The sequence below is a fragment of the Taudactylus pleione genome, unplaced genomic scaffold, assembly GCF_031769625.1.
Source record: "Taudactylus pleione unplaced genomic scaffold, aTauple2 ptg000070l, whole genome shotgun sequence".
NCBI lineage: Eukaryota > Metazoa > Chordata > Amphibia > Anura > Myobatrachidae > Taudactylus > Taudactylus pleione.
The window spans coordinates 8,362,440-8,380,351 of NW_028284472.1; the positions used below are offsets into that span (position 1 = coordinate 8,362,440).

The 17,912-nt window shown below is 40.1% G+C and overlaps 1 protein-coding gene across 4 annotated transcripts in view; it reads left to right on the forward strand.

Moving 5' to 3' along the window:
• LOC148533739 (cytochrome P450 2K1-like) overlaps positions 1–17,912 on the forward strand; it is a 103,322-nt gene that overhangs the window by 75,395 nt on the left and 10,015 nt on the right. For 2 of the 4 annotated variants that reach the window (XM_088467326.1, XM_088467327.1), the window contains exons 4-8: positions 1,537–1,697; positions 3,928–4,101; positions 6,087–6,228; positions 10,073–10,257; positions 12,220–12,361. In XM_088467326.1, the coding sequence (XP_088323452.1) occupies positions 1,537–1,697; positions 3,928–4,101; positions 6,087–6,228; positions 10,073–10,257; positions 12,220–12,361 (804 nt within the window). The remainder of the gene's footprint in view (positions 1–1,536; positions 1,698–3,927; positions 4,102–6,086; positions 6,229–10,072; positions 10,258–12,219; positions 12,362–17,912) is intronic. The other 2 variants (XM_088467328.1, XM_088467329.1) reach the window with 2 other exon arrangements.

A 17,912-nucleotide genomic window follows, 5' to 3' on the forward strand; every position in this document is an offset into this window, starting at 1 on the left:
TTTTACTGCTATATCTACTCCTGAAGAAGTCCCCAGAAACCACAGCGGGACGAAACGCGTTGAGCTGGACCTATTGTGAATACCTCCATACTTATGGACAGATAAGCTTCTTGTTGTTTGTTATATTGTAAGAGTCTCTATAATTTTTTATTATTAAAGTGTATGTTATTTGAACTTATTACACTATTGGAGGCTCTTTTTCTATATCCTTATGCATACTGGGATTTGCCTTTGAAGTGGAAGAGCGCCTAACAAGGAAAGACCCTATATACATTGACCCATAACAGATTACAGCTGGTACGAAGCTTGTATACTTTGGGTGCTGGATTAAACACGAGTGGAGTGTTTTAAACACAGATTTTTTATTATTATATTTTGTCACTTTTTATTTATTTATTTATTCAGTTTGATCACATCTATGCATGAAAGCACTTTATATTTATAATCTTTCAGGTTACACTATGATTGTGTTTGTTCTACTCTGTTTTTTTTTGAGATTCATGTCGTGGGGTTGTCACATGAAGACACTGCAAGAACGTTGTCTCCAGACCTTTTGGATTCCTTTTTGAACTCTATTGTTCTAGGTACTTTAAAACAAGACTGGTACACTGAAGGCGCCGTTTCTTCACTACTTGTAACACATTTTCTAATGATTCTTTGAATAGATCATCTGCTGGAAGGAAGTGGCAGCCACCTTTAATAGGGTGTGTCCATAATTATTGTTACACTGGTTACTTTTCACAGTTATTTTATTTTTTGATATTTTAGTATAATTGTTTATTCATATATGAGCTTAGTGCACCACTTACACAAATTTTTATTACATACATATATATATATATATATATATATATTTATATATACAGTGTGTATATATATATATATATATATATATATACATACAATATACAGTGTATATATATATATATATATATATATATATATATCAGTTCACACAAAGAACCAGCACTTCCGCTTAGAAATGCAATAATATATTTGGGAAAAAAGTCAGCAGCATCATAAAGTGTTTATGAAAAAATTTGCAGCATCATGAAATACATAAAACTGTGATAAAATCCAAAGGAGCATAAATGAGCTTAACGAGGGGGTTAAATACTCAGCCCAAGCCAGGCCAGGGTGGTCAAAGCGACTGCCAATGTGTTAACCTCAATGGACCCACATGGTTACGGATCTGTCCGACAGCAGTTTCGGCGTTACTCACACCTTCCTCATGAGTAATCCCGAAACAGCTGTTGGACAGATCTGTAACCATGTGGGTCCATCGAGGTTAACGCAAATATATATTATTGCATTTCTAAACAGATGTGCTGGTTCTATGTGTGATCTGTCTGCAAATACCTTTATGTACCAAGCACTCCCCTGCTTTTTTGTACAAGTGTGCAACTGGGTCCTGGACTCTATATATATATATATATATATATATATATATACACACACACATATACAGTGTATATATATTAAACCTATACACATGCACTGTTTCATTATTATTTTTTTCATTGATGTTTCATTCAGGAAAGCAAATCGATGGCCCGATGATCATGAACGCCCCTGTGGCCAATATAATTGTGTCAATATTACTTGGACATCGAATGAATTATGAAGACCAACAATTTAGGAGACTATTAATCTTGATAAATGAAAACACAAAACTGTTAGGAAATCCGATGATTGCGGTAATATTATTATTGATTTGTGTGACATCCTAGTGCCTTACAGCATGGAACAGTGCGGAAAACAGGTCTTATACAAAACAGGGACATAAAAGGTAGTCAAAATAAATGCAGATATGAAAAACGTAGTGTAAAGAGGACCTGGATGACTTTGCAATGAAATGCAGAGCTCAGTTAAGAGAATGATGTGCTGACTGGAGATTGGGAAACTAGTGATTATGTATCAGTTTTATTAGTATAGGGGTGTGTTAGGTAGGCTCTCATAAAAGTTGTCTCTCAGAGAGTCAAGGTTGTCATATAAAGACTGGAAGGCCGGGGTGACAATGATAAGGTGTGATGGGGAACCCCACATGTCGGTACCTGCACGAGAAGGTCTTATGGTTGGAGGTGAGAGGATGGTAGACAGAAAGGAGGTGAGGCTCAGCCTGAGAGTATATTGAGATGAGAAGTATGTTGGTGGTGATATTGTTGTTGAGTTGAATTGGTTTATGCTATACACATTAGTGATAATGTCAGTGACTTAATTTATTTATATTTATTTTATGACCACAAAAAACATCCAGCAGGCACCTGAGAAAGGTAACATGCAATAACAATACCAGGTTATCCATAATAGCTTTTTGGTGAGTTCTAAGAAATTAAAAACAGTCAAATAACAAAACAGATTGCTATAAATGCACCTGATATAAAATAGCATAGATGTTCTTTAGTTAACAAAATTAAGATAGACCTCTCCCGTTCAAAAGTGGCTTCAGGGAAAGTTAATTTACATGGAAACAGGGGCTGCATAAGCAAAATTCTACTTCCAGACACGTTGTTTTGGCTAGGGCTCATCAGTGTAGGCTACGTATTCCATTATCAGCTGATGAAAAAGTTAGAGAGAGCCCTGAACCTTACTCCAGTGATAAAATGCAAATAGTCTATCAAAGAAATATGACTGCTGAGAACTATCACTTACATGGCTGACTTTCAGACAATAGTTTAACGCTAGCAAGCGCACGCACCTGGCCGCTGCGAGGATATGCTAATCAATGTATACGCACGGAGACCGCAGCACAAGATGCAGACGCCCAGCCCCATATTAAGCCGCCCATCTCCATTTACTCAAAGCCTGATCAGTACGCAAGATAGCGTAAACATCGGTAACATCGAGAACCATCGGACCCATTTGCATAATAGTGGTTGACCAGACCTCGCGCAGGATCCTGGCTACTTCCTGTGTGCACAGAGTCTCATCACTGCATCCGTCGCTGCACTGGCTTAATTATGGACGCCCCAAAAATTGCGTCCCAATGCACAGGCGTGCCTGCGTTCGCCCGACCAACCCCCGTCACCACCCACAAATGGCACTTCTTGTCAATAACTATTGGAATGGGTGTGTGTACACGCTGCGTGTAGTCTGTGCATGCTTACCCCATCGCACTCGCTAGTTTGCGCACGCACAGTGTGATGCGTACATATACGCAGTACAAAAACATCGGCCAAGTGCGTGCGCTCTCTCCTGTGCGCTCTCTCCTGTGCGCTCTCTCCTGTGCGTTCTCTCCTGTGCGTTCTCTCCTGTGCACTCTCTCCTGTGCGTTCTCTCCTGTGCGTTCTCTCCTGTGCGTTCTCTCCTGTGCGTTCTCTCCTGTGCGTTCTCTCCTGTGCGTTCTCTCCTGTGCACTCTCTCCTGTGCGTTCTCTCCTGTGCGTTCTCTCCTGTGCGTTCTCTCCTGTGCGCTCTCTCCTGTGCGTTCCTTGCTGAATCAGGCCCTATGTTCCCAATACTCAGATTCTCACAGGCTAAGAAAAGGTTTTTAGTATTATTATGATTATTATTATTATTGTGGTTAATTTGTAAGGGACCACAGTACTCCCAAATACTGGGCAGTGGGGAAAAGGAATATACAAGGCACACAAAATAATTGCAGATATGAAAACAAAGGTTAGGGAAGATTCTGTTCATAAGAGATTTAGGGGTCTATGTACTAAGCATTGGCGAGAGATAAAGTGGATAGAGATAAAGTATTAACCAATCAGCTCCTAATTGTCATGTAATAGGCTATGTTTGGAAATGAGTTAGGAGCAGATTGGTTAGTACTTTATCCCTCTCCAAGCTTTGACTAACCTGTCACATATTTGTGCTCTGAATGTAAAGCCACATTATATACAGTATTATAATGCTATTCTGTAGTATCATTCATTGTTTTATATGTCTCTACTTTGTTTTATTTGTGCATATTTTGTTTTAACAGATGTATAACATGTATCCAATCCTGGGATTTCTCCCCGGCAGTCACAGAACTATTGTAAACAATGTGGATAAGCTCCTGAGATTTATAACAAGGACATTTGTGAAGCATCTGGAAGACCTAGATGAGAATGATCAGAGAAGCTTCATTGATGCGTTCCTCGTAAGACAAAAAGAGGTGCGGTAATAACAATAGGTATCGCGTAAAACCATTGTGCACTAGGGGGTTGATGCAGAGAGAGGTGGAAAGTGGGCGTAAGTTACACCTATAAATCTCATGTAAAATTAGTGTAGTTTCACCCATGTCCTGATTTCCAGCTGCTACCAAGATGCGTTCCTATCGACAACTGCTACATATGTACTTATGATAGGAAGATATCACAGACCCATATGGACGACTTGCTTCCATGTCATATTGCCTCCCTTCCATGTACCACAAGCATTTCCTGTTCAACGTCTTTCATTGCTAAAATCACTCTCATTAAGCAGTAACACCCCAGAGCTGGATTAAGACATTATGGGACCTCAGGCAGTTAAAACAGGGGGCGAGGGGAGGGGCGGGGTCCCTATGGTTTAAAATCAAGAGCCTGATTCAGAGGTGCTCACAAACAACGAGCGCTCGCTCTGAATCATGGCGGGCGCTGTTTTTTTTAGTTGAGGCCTCCTCCTCGCATAGCTGTGGGTGACCACCGACAGCTATTGCGTGCGGCCAGGATGATGGTCGCGATGGTCAAGACCATCGCAACCATCGGGCTTGCGACGAGACCCTTGTGGTAAGGTCTCGTGGCCGCAAGCCCCAGAGAGCTTCTGGCTCTAATAGAGCCAGAGGCTCTCTCACTGACATCACTGGTGATGTCAGTGGGGCCGCCAACAAACGGCAGGCGTTCGCTTGTGAACGCCTCCGTTTGTGAAGCCACTCCCCGACCACGCCTACAAAACGGGGCGAGCTGTCGATCAACATTGACAACCGCCCCTTTTGTATTGAGCCACAGAGCAAGTGCTATGCTATGCGCTTGCGAGCGGGTCTGAATCAGGCCCATAGTGTAATCATGCATGAGAGGACACTAAGTAAGGATGAGCCGCGGCAACTCATAACACCAGGCTGACAGATTACCAAAAGGTTTTCAGGCATCATAAGAGAAAAACTTTTCCAGAACTAAGTAGAAGAGGAAGACGGTCCAGCTGAGATAAATGATTAGAGATATGGATGACAACAGATAACTGCAATGACATTTCCAAAATGTTATATTTATTTATATAGCTTCATCTTTTCTACTTCTAAACATCATCTGCCTATCACCACACCCCTACAGAATCCTCTTCATACTACTGACCTCCTTACATCTCCAACCTCATCTCCTTACACACTCCCTCCCGCTCACTCCGGTCTGCTAATGACTGTTACCTCTCCTCCACCCTGGTTACTTCATCTCATGCTTGTATCCAAGATTTTGCCCGTGCAGTCCCCCTCCACTGGAATGAGCTCCCTCGCTCGACCAGGCTCTCCCTGACCTTGCAGAGCTTCAAACGTGCACTGAAAACCCACCTGTTCATCAAAGCGTAGTGTAACAGGGTAGGGTCTGAGAAGTTTATATAAGGGAGGGTCAGGTTCACTTACCTCATGTTTTCTTCAGGATTCCCCCATCCACCCTATTGAGTTTTTGTTGTATGATATATTGTTATTTATGTTTTGTTTGTCTGAATTCATTGTATTTTGAACTTAGCAAAGGATCAGCTTGGAGGGAAAGCATTGCTCCGGGCAATAAGAGGTGCAACCGGTAGTTACAAGGCACCTTCCCTTTTCCAGGGCGAGCTTTTTTTGCCGAAACCTGTGCTTCTCCATTAAGGTTGGGTGCCAGTAGTGCCATACTAATATAGAGAGGAGTGTGAGCCTTCACAGCTCAGTATAGCCCCCTCCCCCCATTGCTAGAGAAGTACTGTACAACGTACCTAAAGCTGAGTTGCGCAATGCTATCTATGGCCACCTTTATTCAGTATGCATCAAATGTTTATAAAAACTGTGACCTTGTTTGAATTCAAACATTTTGTCTTGTTATTACTAGTTGATTATTATATATAGTATTAACAAATCCTGAGGTTCTCAGACTGTAGACAGCTCATACACACATGTAAATATATATATATTACGATCGTCATTTGCAGGAGGCAGAGAATGTGCCATCATATTTCCACAATGACAATCTAACAAGAGTGGTAAGAAGCCTGTTGAACGCAGGAACGGAGACAACATCTACTACCCTTTGCTGGGGTCTCATGCTGATGATAAAATATCCATATATCCAAGGTACAGTCATTCTTTTTTAACCTTAACACAAATAATTATACAGTACAGTATGTTCCAGCCAGGATCCGTGTATCTCATAAGAGAAGTAAAAGTTGTATGAGCGTGAGGTAGAGAACTTCAAAATTAAATAATCTGTTTGGTTATTCTGGGTTGGTTTGCTACTTGTTTTACATGTCTTTCACTGTGAAAACAAAGATATACTTTATGTAAGCACTGTCTACCTGTATTTTTGTAGCTTTAAGTTAAATTGCTTTACAGTCCTTTCAACTTAACTGCCCATTTTGCTTTTTGTAGTACAGTATCTATACTAATAATATAATAAGAACGTTGTATCTTTCTGTTTGTTCCAAGCTGGCGCAAAAACTTCGGAACCAATTTTCATGAAACTGCATCATTTTGTGGTGCTCTCCCCTAGAAATAACCTGCACTTTGTTACATCTCGTTCCATCAATCTAAAGTTGAGCAATAACAAAAATAAAACTTATTGACATCATCAATGCAAGAGGTAGGTGTGGCACCATGCGCTCGGCAGGTAAGGGGTAGGGGGGGGAGAGGTGCTTTGGGCCCGTGTTCACCTGAATAGGATAGGCTACATATCAGCCTGTGCACAGGGCACACAGGGATACTGGTGTGAGTAGTGGGTGAAGGCGCTGTTGCCACCATTCTGTATGGCACTGCTGGTCATGTGGGCCATCCCCGCAACAGGGCCCCCATGCAGAAGCAATTTCATCTTGGGCGAAGCCGCAGGGAACAGCTAGTTCTAAAATAAACTTAAGTGGCGTTAAGGGTAAAAATTTTCAATTTAACTGTTAGGTATTTCAATTTTGATATGACATTTCCATGCTCTTTATTTAATAATGACAAATTATAGAATGTAATGTGGATGAGAAGAAATTCCAGCTATCAGCACAGTAGTAAATAGTATATTATAGAGGGGCACATATCTGCCCCCCACACAGCAGACTGGATTGCAAGAAAAAAAAACACCCCTTCCTGGGTTAGCAAAATATGCACGTCACTCAACCTGGAAGAGTAAGAACAAATAGTTTCCTTGCCTACTGTATTCTCACCCATCCAACTTCACCTTTGCCAATGACAACTTACAGTACCAGTCTTAATGACCATGAAAAAAATCCATGAAACAGCCTAAGTGAATGTGCTCACAGATCTGTAAGAGTACCCCTGAGTAAGTATTGCAACAATGCATCATACCCCCCCACATGAAGGACCACACCAACAGCAACAGGAATGGATCAAGCTTCAGGACAACCCCCATTATGGCTCTGAAAATAACCATGTTACGCTAGACTAGACAAGGAGCTACTTAACCCATAGTGATATGAATAAAAGTCATACTCATCTTCAAAAAATGGGCTGGCAGCAACATTAATAACCAGTTTACCGGTTACACACATCAGAACCATCTACACAAACTGCCAAGGATTTTCACGGGCACCACAACTCCTGAAAGTGAGAAGTCGTGGTCACCTAAAAAAGAAAAAAGATCAGCAACTCACTGTGTGATACAGCAGAACCTGCAGAAACCACAGAGACAGAAGCAGAAGTCTACAAACAATGCTTCCAATGAGAAGATTGCATCTGAGCAGCTTGGCAGAACACTTGGAGACAATACCATGGCACAAATATCATGGCTCAGGGCATCACACAGCTCCAAACCACTGCAGCAGCCTAAAGAAGAAAAACACAGTAGAGGTATAACAGGTGACCGGACCCTGCAATAAAAAGCAACAAGGTCCTAGGCCCCAGCTCTGCCAGGAGTAGGAAAGAGGGTATGACAAAATGCATGAGTATATGGGACAAAAGCCTAAAAAAGGGTCAGGCTGGTGAAACAGGAGTGGAGACACAAAGACAGAAGGGAACGGGGATACACCACAAAAACAATAGATCTGCTCTCTATATTATATGGTGGTAATTGATGCTCTCTGTATTAAATGGTGATCACTGATGCTCTCTGTATAATATGACAGTCACTGATGCTCTCAATATTATATGGTAGTCACTGATAATCTCTGTATTACATGGTGGACACTAATGCTTTCTATATTATATGGGGGGTCACTGATGCTCTTTGCATTATATGGTGGTCACTGATGCGCTCTATATTATATGACAGTTACTGATGCTCTCTACGCTATATGGTGATCACATATGCACTCTGTATTATTTGATGGTTACTGAAGCTCTCTGTATTATATAAGTCACTGTAATGTTATATGTAATATATGGTGGTCACTGATGCACTTTGTATTTTATGGTGGTCACTGATGCTTTCTATATTATATGATGGTTACTAATGCTTTGTAATATATGGTGGTCATTGATGCTATCTGTATTATATGACAGTCACTGTGATGTTATCTGTAATATATGGTGATCACTGATGCTCTATGCAATATATGGAGATCATATAGGTAGAGGATGACTACTATCTACTTGGGGGGTGTCAAGCTGAGTCTTTGCCTTGGGTGACAGAAAGGCTAGCTTCACCCCTGTGTCACATTTTCATTCACCTTGATATAATAGGCTCATATGGGCATTTAGGAGCCAGCTCTTTGGGTGTTGTGGGTGCTTTTGCAGCCTAAATATGAAGGGGCACCCCAATCATTTTGAAAAGTTAGCCTCGATGTCTATATGCATTGTATCACTGTTTTGTCTACTTCTATGACTATAATTTAGCAATTTTAGAAAATGATGTTTACAGATGTGTCCTCATACATGTGGCTTCAGTTGCACCAAACAGCCCTTCTCTGCGTGCCAGGTCCTGTACGACTCAGCTGCACGCAGCATCTTATTCGCTCAAAATGTGCATCTTATTCACACAAATAAAGCAACTAGAAATAACAAAACTACTTAGTTAACCTGAACTGATCAATTTGATGTGCGACATGCCTACATTTGTATGTGAATGAGTTTAAATCTGTATACGAAGTGCTATTGTGCAGTAAGAACAGCATTTTCTCACTGGTACACCTCAGTTTTTAACAGTGAACCCAACAGATGAAAGCATTGTTGCACTAACAGTTGGGACATTTCTAAAGAATTGTATTACGTGGCAGTCATGTTATCTGCATTATATGGCAGTCACTGTGATGTCATCTGCATTACATGGTGGTCACTGTGATGTTCTCCACATTATATTGCGGCCACTACTAGAGAAGATGGTGTTAGTAAAAAGGGCTTTTAATTTTTGATAAATGAATCATAGTATTATCCACCGAAAACCAACTCTTAAGTATGAGCTACTGATCGTTGGCCAGTGGTTTCTTCCTGTACCCACCCCCCATCCAGGCTAATATATGAACATTGGTAGCCTGTTTCAACTATACCCTTTACCTTATCTCTGGATCTTTCTTTCTTTTTTCCTAGTGCCTCCCTCCTTGAAGTCAGGCACACTCAGATCCAACACTGCTAACTTGGACTGTGACACAAGCAGACCCAGACTCATATTGACTCTATCAGATTCTACCAAACAGATTAAAGTTTTACAGACTCTCCCTTAGGCGTAAATTTACAAAGGTATGGGTTTTTAGAAGTTGAGCTGTTGCCCATAACAACCAATCAGACTCTAGCTATTATCTCCTAGAAGGTGCAAGATAAATGATAAGCAGAATCTGATTGGTTGCTGTGGGCAAAAACTTCACTTTTAAAAATTATCACTAAATATACCCTTTAGTCTCCATTTTGAGACACGCAGGTCCAGCAAATACTCCAGTCTCACTCCTCAAGGCACTGCTCACAGTCACATCTCAGTTAGCACTGATTATGACAATATATCAAAAACAGTTTATTTTAGACATGTCTGTTTATAATTTATGATACATAGAAAAGGTCCAAGAAGAGATCTCCAGAGTTGTTGGATCCGCACAACCACTATACAGCCACCGGGGACAAATGCCCTTTACATATGCAGTCGTTCATGAGATCCAGAGGTTTGCTGACATTGTCCCTCTCAGTTTGAGCCATGAGACATCTAGAGATGTGACCTTCAGGGGATATTTTATTCCAAAAGTGAGTATTGTATATGCTCAATAAATTACAAATGTGCATTGTCTGCAAAGTCATGTTTTTATTTATTTTAGAGCTTTAAAAAGAAAAAATAGTTGCAACAATTTGGTCACTGTTGTCGTATTAGCTAAAATATGCATCTTAGTGTATAACTCTTCTACCTATTAATGTGAAGAGTTGTTTTATTGTCAATGTTTTATAGATCACTGTTACTAATGGGAAAGCTGATGTAAATTTGAAAGTGTAACGCACTTCCTACAGTGGTAATTGATTATGGGCCTGATTCTGAGATTTAAGCAATGCCAATTTTTAGCCAGTAAGACTTACCTTAGACCATGATGGTGGATGGCTCTTCCATGCTGGCTTTACCGGCCTGTATCTGCTCCTCAAGGCCAGTAATATACAGATGGTCACACACACATCTGCCTCTTTTTCTACCCTTTCTCCATCACACGGGACAGCACTATACAGACTTCTCCAATGCTGTTCTGACACTCTCAGCAGTGTACTCACAGCTGCACCCCCCCTTTTCTACACACTGCTCCAACAGTGACTCCCCCCTTTAATGGCTTCTGGAGACTTTCTTATATATGGGACTCTTCTTGCCCCTTAACAATAAAGCTTGGAGAAACTCCCCGTCTCATCAACACATATGGTTGCAGCCAGTGATGTGCGTTGAGGTCAATGGCTGGTGAGGCACACATGGGGGAGGGTCTGAGTGCCTGGAGCCTGCCTCACCCCCAAGTTTTAGTGTCTATTGATTCTCCTAAATGCATCACAAACTGTCTCTTGTCTTCCTCCCCCTGCTGCTGACTGAGCTCCGATGGGTCTCTGACCAGTGCACCCCCCTACCCAGTGAGGCATAAACTCTTTTGGTTCTCCTTCTGTGCAGTATTACTGGCCATGGTGTGTCCCCATGCCCAGCTCTATAAGCGGTGTCTGAGAGGTGAGGCTGAGCTCATGCTGCCTCAACTCTTGTCTCTCCCTGCAATTCTAGGGAGCTCCGCAGATTTGGCCAATTTTAACTAAAAAATTATTACAATAAACAAAAAAGATGTTATAAAAATGATTAGAATATATTTATATCAAAACTGTGGAGCGTGACAGGAAGTATGATAAGGGAGGGAGTAGGACAGGGGAGGCTCTGCCTAATCTGACTGCATGTCCCTGGTTGCAGCTCTTACCCCTCTCATTGGTTCTGCAGTATAGAAACCTCACTGGGCTTCTCACAGTTAGAACTGGAAGTTTGTTCTCTTTGTCACTCACAGACTTTATCTCTGTGGTCTCTTCCAGATCTCTCTCCTGCTCTCTCCGGGGGAAGTGCAGGAGCTTCCTCCCTTCTGTCCTGCTCAAAGATGTCTCCCAAATGTGAAAATGTGTCTCTTCTATAGAATATGTTCCCATGACCTTTTTCAGGTTCCTCCTATTTGGCCACAGCCTTTTCTCTGCAAATCCCTCCCAGGACCACATGCATGCAGTATTTGCAATAAACAGCTCTATTTAACACTGACAGGGGTATTATTATAGTTATAGTTACAGTATATTTTGTATATTGGTTGCACAATGGCACAATGGTTAGTATTGAGGTCTCCCAATGCTGGGACGTAGATTTAGGTACAAACAGGGACCATCTTCTTTGCATGTTTTTCTCTTGTCTGTAGGGTTTCCTCTGCATGTCCTGGGTTCCTCCAAGAGCCTCAAATGGTAAGTTAATTGTATTTTGACAAAAATGGACCCTGCTGTTGGTATGTTTGTGTGGTAGAGAATGTAGGCTGTAAACAGGGGCTGTTGTGAATAATGACATATTCTCTGTATAGCGCTGTGTACTATGCAAATGATTATAATTAAATAATATCCTCCAAGTGGTTTTGAAACATAGTCCAAATAAGTAGAAGCTTTCAGAATAGTTACTGGCTGATATATTACTGCTTTATGCTGTTTATAATTAAATGTTTTTTATGCTAGGGAACCTACATAATCCCGTTACTGTCATCTGTATTGAAAGACAAGACACAATTTGAGAAACCTGATGAGTTTTACCCAAATAATTTTCTTGATGCCAAAGGAAGTTTTGTAAAGAAAGAGGCCTTTATGCCATTTTCTGCTGGTATGTATTTTATCATGCCCCCCCCCCAAACCATACCATTTTTTAAGGCACTGTCCAGCTGTCCCACCCATAGGCCACATTGTCCCATGTGGGGGTTAGGAAAACATTTGCATCCAAACATTTCATGTGTATGGTTACTATACAGCGCGGCGAGAGGTTTCCTTTTCCTGATGATATATGTAGTGCGCTATGCGCATTCCTCTATATTGCTTCATTAGATGGAACATTCTCCTATACCAAGATGTTAGTTGTGCCATGTGCGGTGTCAACTTATTCACTGTGTTTTGAGATCTGCAGTGGTACACAAATATGTGTACTACTCAACTTCACCAGAACCCAAAATACCTGTGAGTCCTGTGATTCTGCCTTACATATATGACTGGTTGGTCATATGTAAGCTCCTAAACACCTCTGATGTATGTTCTGCTAACTCTGCACTGTCTGTGTATCAAAATTTTCAGTACAGCTGTACTATCACTGAGCACAGCAATAAACATTGATTGCTGGTGTGTCTACCAACTATTATTCACTGGTGTCTAATAATAACATCTAGTAAACACATATCAATAGGTTATGAGCCTGGGCACACAGACACTTCAGACCCCATAGAACAATACATTGCAGAACACTAACCAGGGTGTGTTGCTCTACAATTATGGGCTTAATTAAACTTAAAGGATTTTTTTTGGGTGGAAGCAGTATCTACAGCAGAGTACATGTAGAATTGTGCTTCCACAGTTGCCCTGGAAGAGAAAACACCAACAGAGTCATGGTCTAGAAGAAAACCAAGTATCAAACATCTCAAAGTCTTTGGGTGCATTGTGTATGTACACATCCCCAAGGAGAAAAGACATAAGCTAGATCCTATATCCATGAAGTGCATTTTGTTTAGATAATGCCAAATGGACAACGGATACAGACTGTGGAACTCCAAAACATGAAGCTAATAAAGTCAAGAGATGTTAGAGCATATTCCAAAAAACAGCACCATTTAAAAGAATTTTGGAATTAGAATTGCAGAACAAGAATGTGTCACTGGATATGCCAGCATCCGAAGACATGCTTGAAAAAGACTACTAGTATGAATTTCCAGCCACAGGAAATGACTTCTATAACATTAAATAGTGGAAAACCACCCAATTTGTACTATGATTAGTTTGAAAATATCACATTCTATGAATCTCAAAGTATTCCAAAATCAAGAAATGACTGGTGTGAATGGGAATCAGCAATAGACAAGGGGATGACATGACTTAATAACAATACATGGACTTTAGTTGAGACACTAAGTCACCGCAATACCTTAAAAAAAAATAAGCAGATGGGACAATCGCATGTTACAAAGTTTGTCTTGTTTCAAAAGGCTATACCAGAAATCTGGTGAAGACTACGGTGAAGCTTACTCTCCAATAGCAAAATAAAGTACACTACAGCTGGTGATTGCTATATTTACCTTGTACAACAAGCTGCTATACCAGTTAGACTTTGACTTAAATGGAGAACTTGGAATCTCCAGGGCAATACTGCAAAAGCATGATCCAAGAAGGAGATGTCTGTCTCTTACAGAAAGCTCTACATGGTTTAAAGCAAATCGGTCATTGTTGGTACATCCTACTAGATGCTGTACTACAAGAAATGGACATTGTGCGTTCAAAGACTGATCATTGTCTCTACAATAGATACATACTGTAGGAGAGAAACTCTTCATTATCATTGTGTATAAAGATGAATTACTACTAGCAGGCCAAGAACAGCACATATGAAGAAAAAGGAAGGAAGATGAAATGTCATAAGTGGTGCACTGATTAATTAAAACATAACTTTTATTTTACAGGTTTATACCAGATATTAAGAAAAGAACAGCGAAAATTGGTAAAACAGAATTGTGATATAAAGTAAATGTAATTTGAAAACTGATTGTGGCACATGTGCCCGCCTCTATAATGTCACAATAAAAAAGGCTGGTATTATTGTGTGGTTCTCTGTATTGATCCCCCAATGTTCATTCGGATTTATATATATATATATATATATATATTATAGTTATAATTTATGTGCACTTTCTTTCTACAGGATATCCACAAAATCACGTATCATTCATATGATTGATACTACTCATTCCATAAGAGTTCAGCCAAATAGTACGTGTGTTTGTATTACTGCATAAATGATGTGAAAAAGGCCCAGAATACACTGCTTCATATATGCATCATCATGTATTGAGGATCTAATATAAATGCCGAGTTATGATCTATAACACTGGAGAGTATAGGGCCTGATTCAGACCTGTACGCTATATGCGTGCGCGCACAAGCGGCCCGATGTTCTGCATACGGGCACGCTTCATTCTGCGCATGCGCGAACAACTCACTGCGATCGCATACCGCTTGCTCGCCCTGCAAAGACAGCCCAGTGTAATGAGTGACAGAAGAGGCCATTTGTGGGTGGTAACAGGGGCAGTCCAGTAAAAACGGGGGGTTGGCGATGCGAACGGAGGCGTGCCTGAGTGTTTCTACGCTGTTTCAGAGGCGTGCATAATTAACAATACACATCACTTGGCTTTTTTTTTACACTTCAATGCTCGCAGAGCTTGCGGTAGGATAAGGCTACCACAAGCACTGCGTTCGCATCCGATGGTCCTCGATGTACCAATGTTTCCATACACTTCCTGGAGATGACGTGTGCCAGTGGGCGTCTCTACATACGCAAAGGGGTGTCTGCATATGCAGAGCAATCGCTCGCACAACCAAAGTGGGTGTGCTTATGCCTTGGCGAGCAATTGCATCCCATGACGTCAATTTGGAAAATTTGCATTTGCTCAGTGCAAGCATAGGCATCTAGCGACTGGGTCTGAATCAGGTCCATAGTTTATTAGAATTCATTCTATTCTTAGTACATCCAGCGAATGCAAGTCTTCAGGGGGTAACTCTCTTATTGTGCTAGTGTAATTAAGGTGAATATTATTTCACTATTAGCTGTTTCTCAACCACATATACCCTGTAGTTCCTTGTTCATTAAGGGAAAAGTCCATAAGAAAATTTTCCCAATAATACTTAAATGCGCCCTCTAGCAACATTAAGGAAAGATTCTCTCCTACAGTGGCAAGTGTTTCTGGGAAACATGTAAATATATCATTCTCTGTATGAGCAATATTGTCACTACATATTAGTCATTGCAGTACAGGCACGGTATCCCCGCTATTGGTCTCTGCCCTTATCTGGGATACACGTGCACAAACAACACATATTTTTTATACACATTTGAAAGACATGAGGTCGGTTCTAATGCGCCACTACTGACACGGCGTTTCGCTACACTGGCTTTGTCAAGGCAAGCCGAATCCTACATCGGGGTATCTTAATATACCCGAATGTATTGTCCTTATCCAATAAGGAGATGACCCAGTCTGAGGTGACCAATCGCGCTAAGCCGCATTATAGCTGCACCTCCCATCCCCTTGTGACATGACTATTACAGTCTCCTACGAAGACTGATGGTGTCTATTCAGGATGGTCTAATCGAGTTTGGAGCTCTTTGATGGTAATAAGGCTCAATTAGGGGATAACCTATCTGCACCTTGCATTATCGATGTAAACAAATGTGGTATTCAAAGTAATGTTTGAGGATCCATTTCCTCATTCTCTAAGGTTCAAGAGGATGCCCTTTCTCCATATATATGGTTGATCAGTAACTGTAGAAATAGATGATTAAATCTTATAGTTCTGGTCACATGACATCCGTGTAATTTTAAGTATAGGAACTGATTGAGACTAAAGTAATGGTTACATAAATCATGGATCCAAGTATAGTAAAGTTAAATCACTTAGATGATGATATAAAGTAGCAATCTATTATATCCATGGATCCCTAATCATTTTAATTCCAAAATAATGGAATAATGATTTTTAAAGAAAATTGTCTTTAATGTTAGAAGTATATATTATGTGCTAGTTAGTCATAATAGTGTCTGTATAAATTCCACAGCACAACTATACCAGCAAAAATTATTATTGCAAATCTATATTACCTAGCATTATATATCCAGGTGTCAAAAAATATAAAAAGATTAATTAGAGTTCCATAATAATTATATGTCCATAACTATATAAAACCACTCTCATTATAGCAATAATATAATAGGAAATTTGGAGTGATGTACACATATGTGAAAAATTATCTATAATGTGTGTGTATAATATTGAGGTGAAAAATATGAGTTTATAAGAAATAAAATAAGTGTAAATCTTGTAACATACATATAATAACCAAATAGTGTCTCTAGAAACCATTCCAGGTCTCTGATGGGTGCAAATAAAGTGAAAATATTTAGTGAACAAAACAAGTCATAAAAATTTCGTGTGTGTGTATAGTGAAAAAAGCAAACCTAACCCATATATAATATTAATAATTAATAAAAATTAAGTAAATTGCACAAGAGTGACTAAAAGAAATTCACATTACAATAGTTAATACCTGCATGTTATTTAGTGCTAAATGTAAATGATGCCATAAAAAGGTTGTGGTTGAATTCCCATATAAGGGTCCATGGAGATTTACGTGCCCATATGTAAAATGGATCCCAGAGTCTATCAATGAATAAGCCTATATCTCTGTCTTATATAAAAGTGGATCATAAATCATTGTCTTCACTCACTAACTGTAAATGCATCATTTCAAAGAGGCAGTGTAGTGCTTTTCTTAATTTAAGCCTCTAGGTGTTAGCATGTCCATGAGGAAGATAAGTCTAGTCTCTTGTTTGAGGAGTTCGCAATCAATGTCTCCCCCCTGATATTGGTTTTTATTCTCCTCATTTCGTACACTTTCAGACCTGTCGAATTGCCTTCATGGAATTTCAAAAAGTGTCTTGCTACCGATGTTAATGGTTTAAAGAGAAGTTGGTCACGTCTGGCATTCTTTATGTTGCCCAAATGTTCAAGAACCCTTCTTTTAAGAGGTCTAATGGTCTTGCCAATATATTCTTTGTAACAGGGACATTTCAAATTATTCACGACCGCCGTCGTGTTGCAATCTATATGGTCTTTTATATGCCAAATTTTATTGAATCTGTCCCTGTAGGTTTTCGGAGATGGTCATCATCCAGCAAGCTTTACACATTCCACATTTTCTGGAACCTCTTCTAAAATATAGGGGCTTCTTGGGTGTTTCAAGATGACTCTGGACCAAAATGTCTTTAAGATTTTTAGATTGTCTCCAACTCATTTGGATCCTATCTCCAAGGATATATATAAGATCTTGATCTGTCTGCAATACATTTAGGTGTTTTTGTAGAACTCCCTGGATCTGTTCAATTCCTGACAAAAAGTTCCTACAAATCTCACTCAATCCTGCTCCTTCTTTTTAGTCTTAGGTGTTAATAACTGATCTCTGGTATATTTAGTCGAGTCTTTGCGAGCTCTCTTAATACCTCTATTGTTATAGCTCTGAGATTTCAGTCTTCCACTTAGTTGCTCTGATCTCTTTTGGAATGTATGATCTTCTGAGTAATTACGCTTCATCCAAAGAAATTCACCTTTTGGTAATCCTTTCAGAA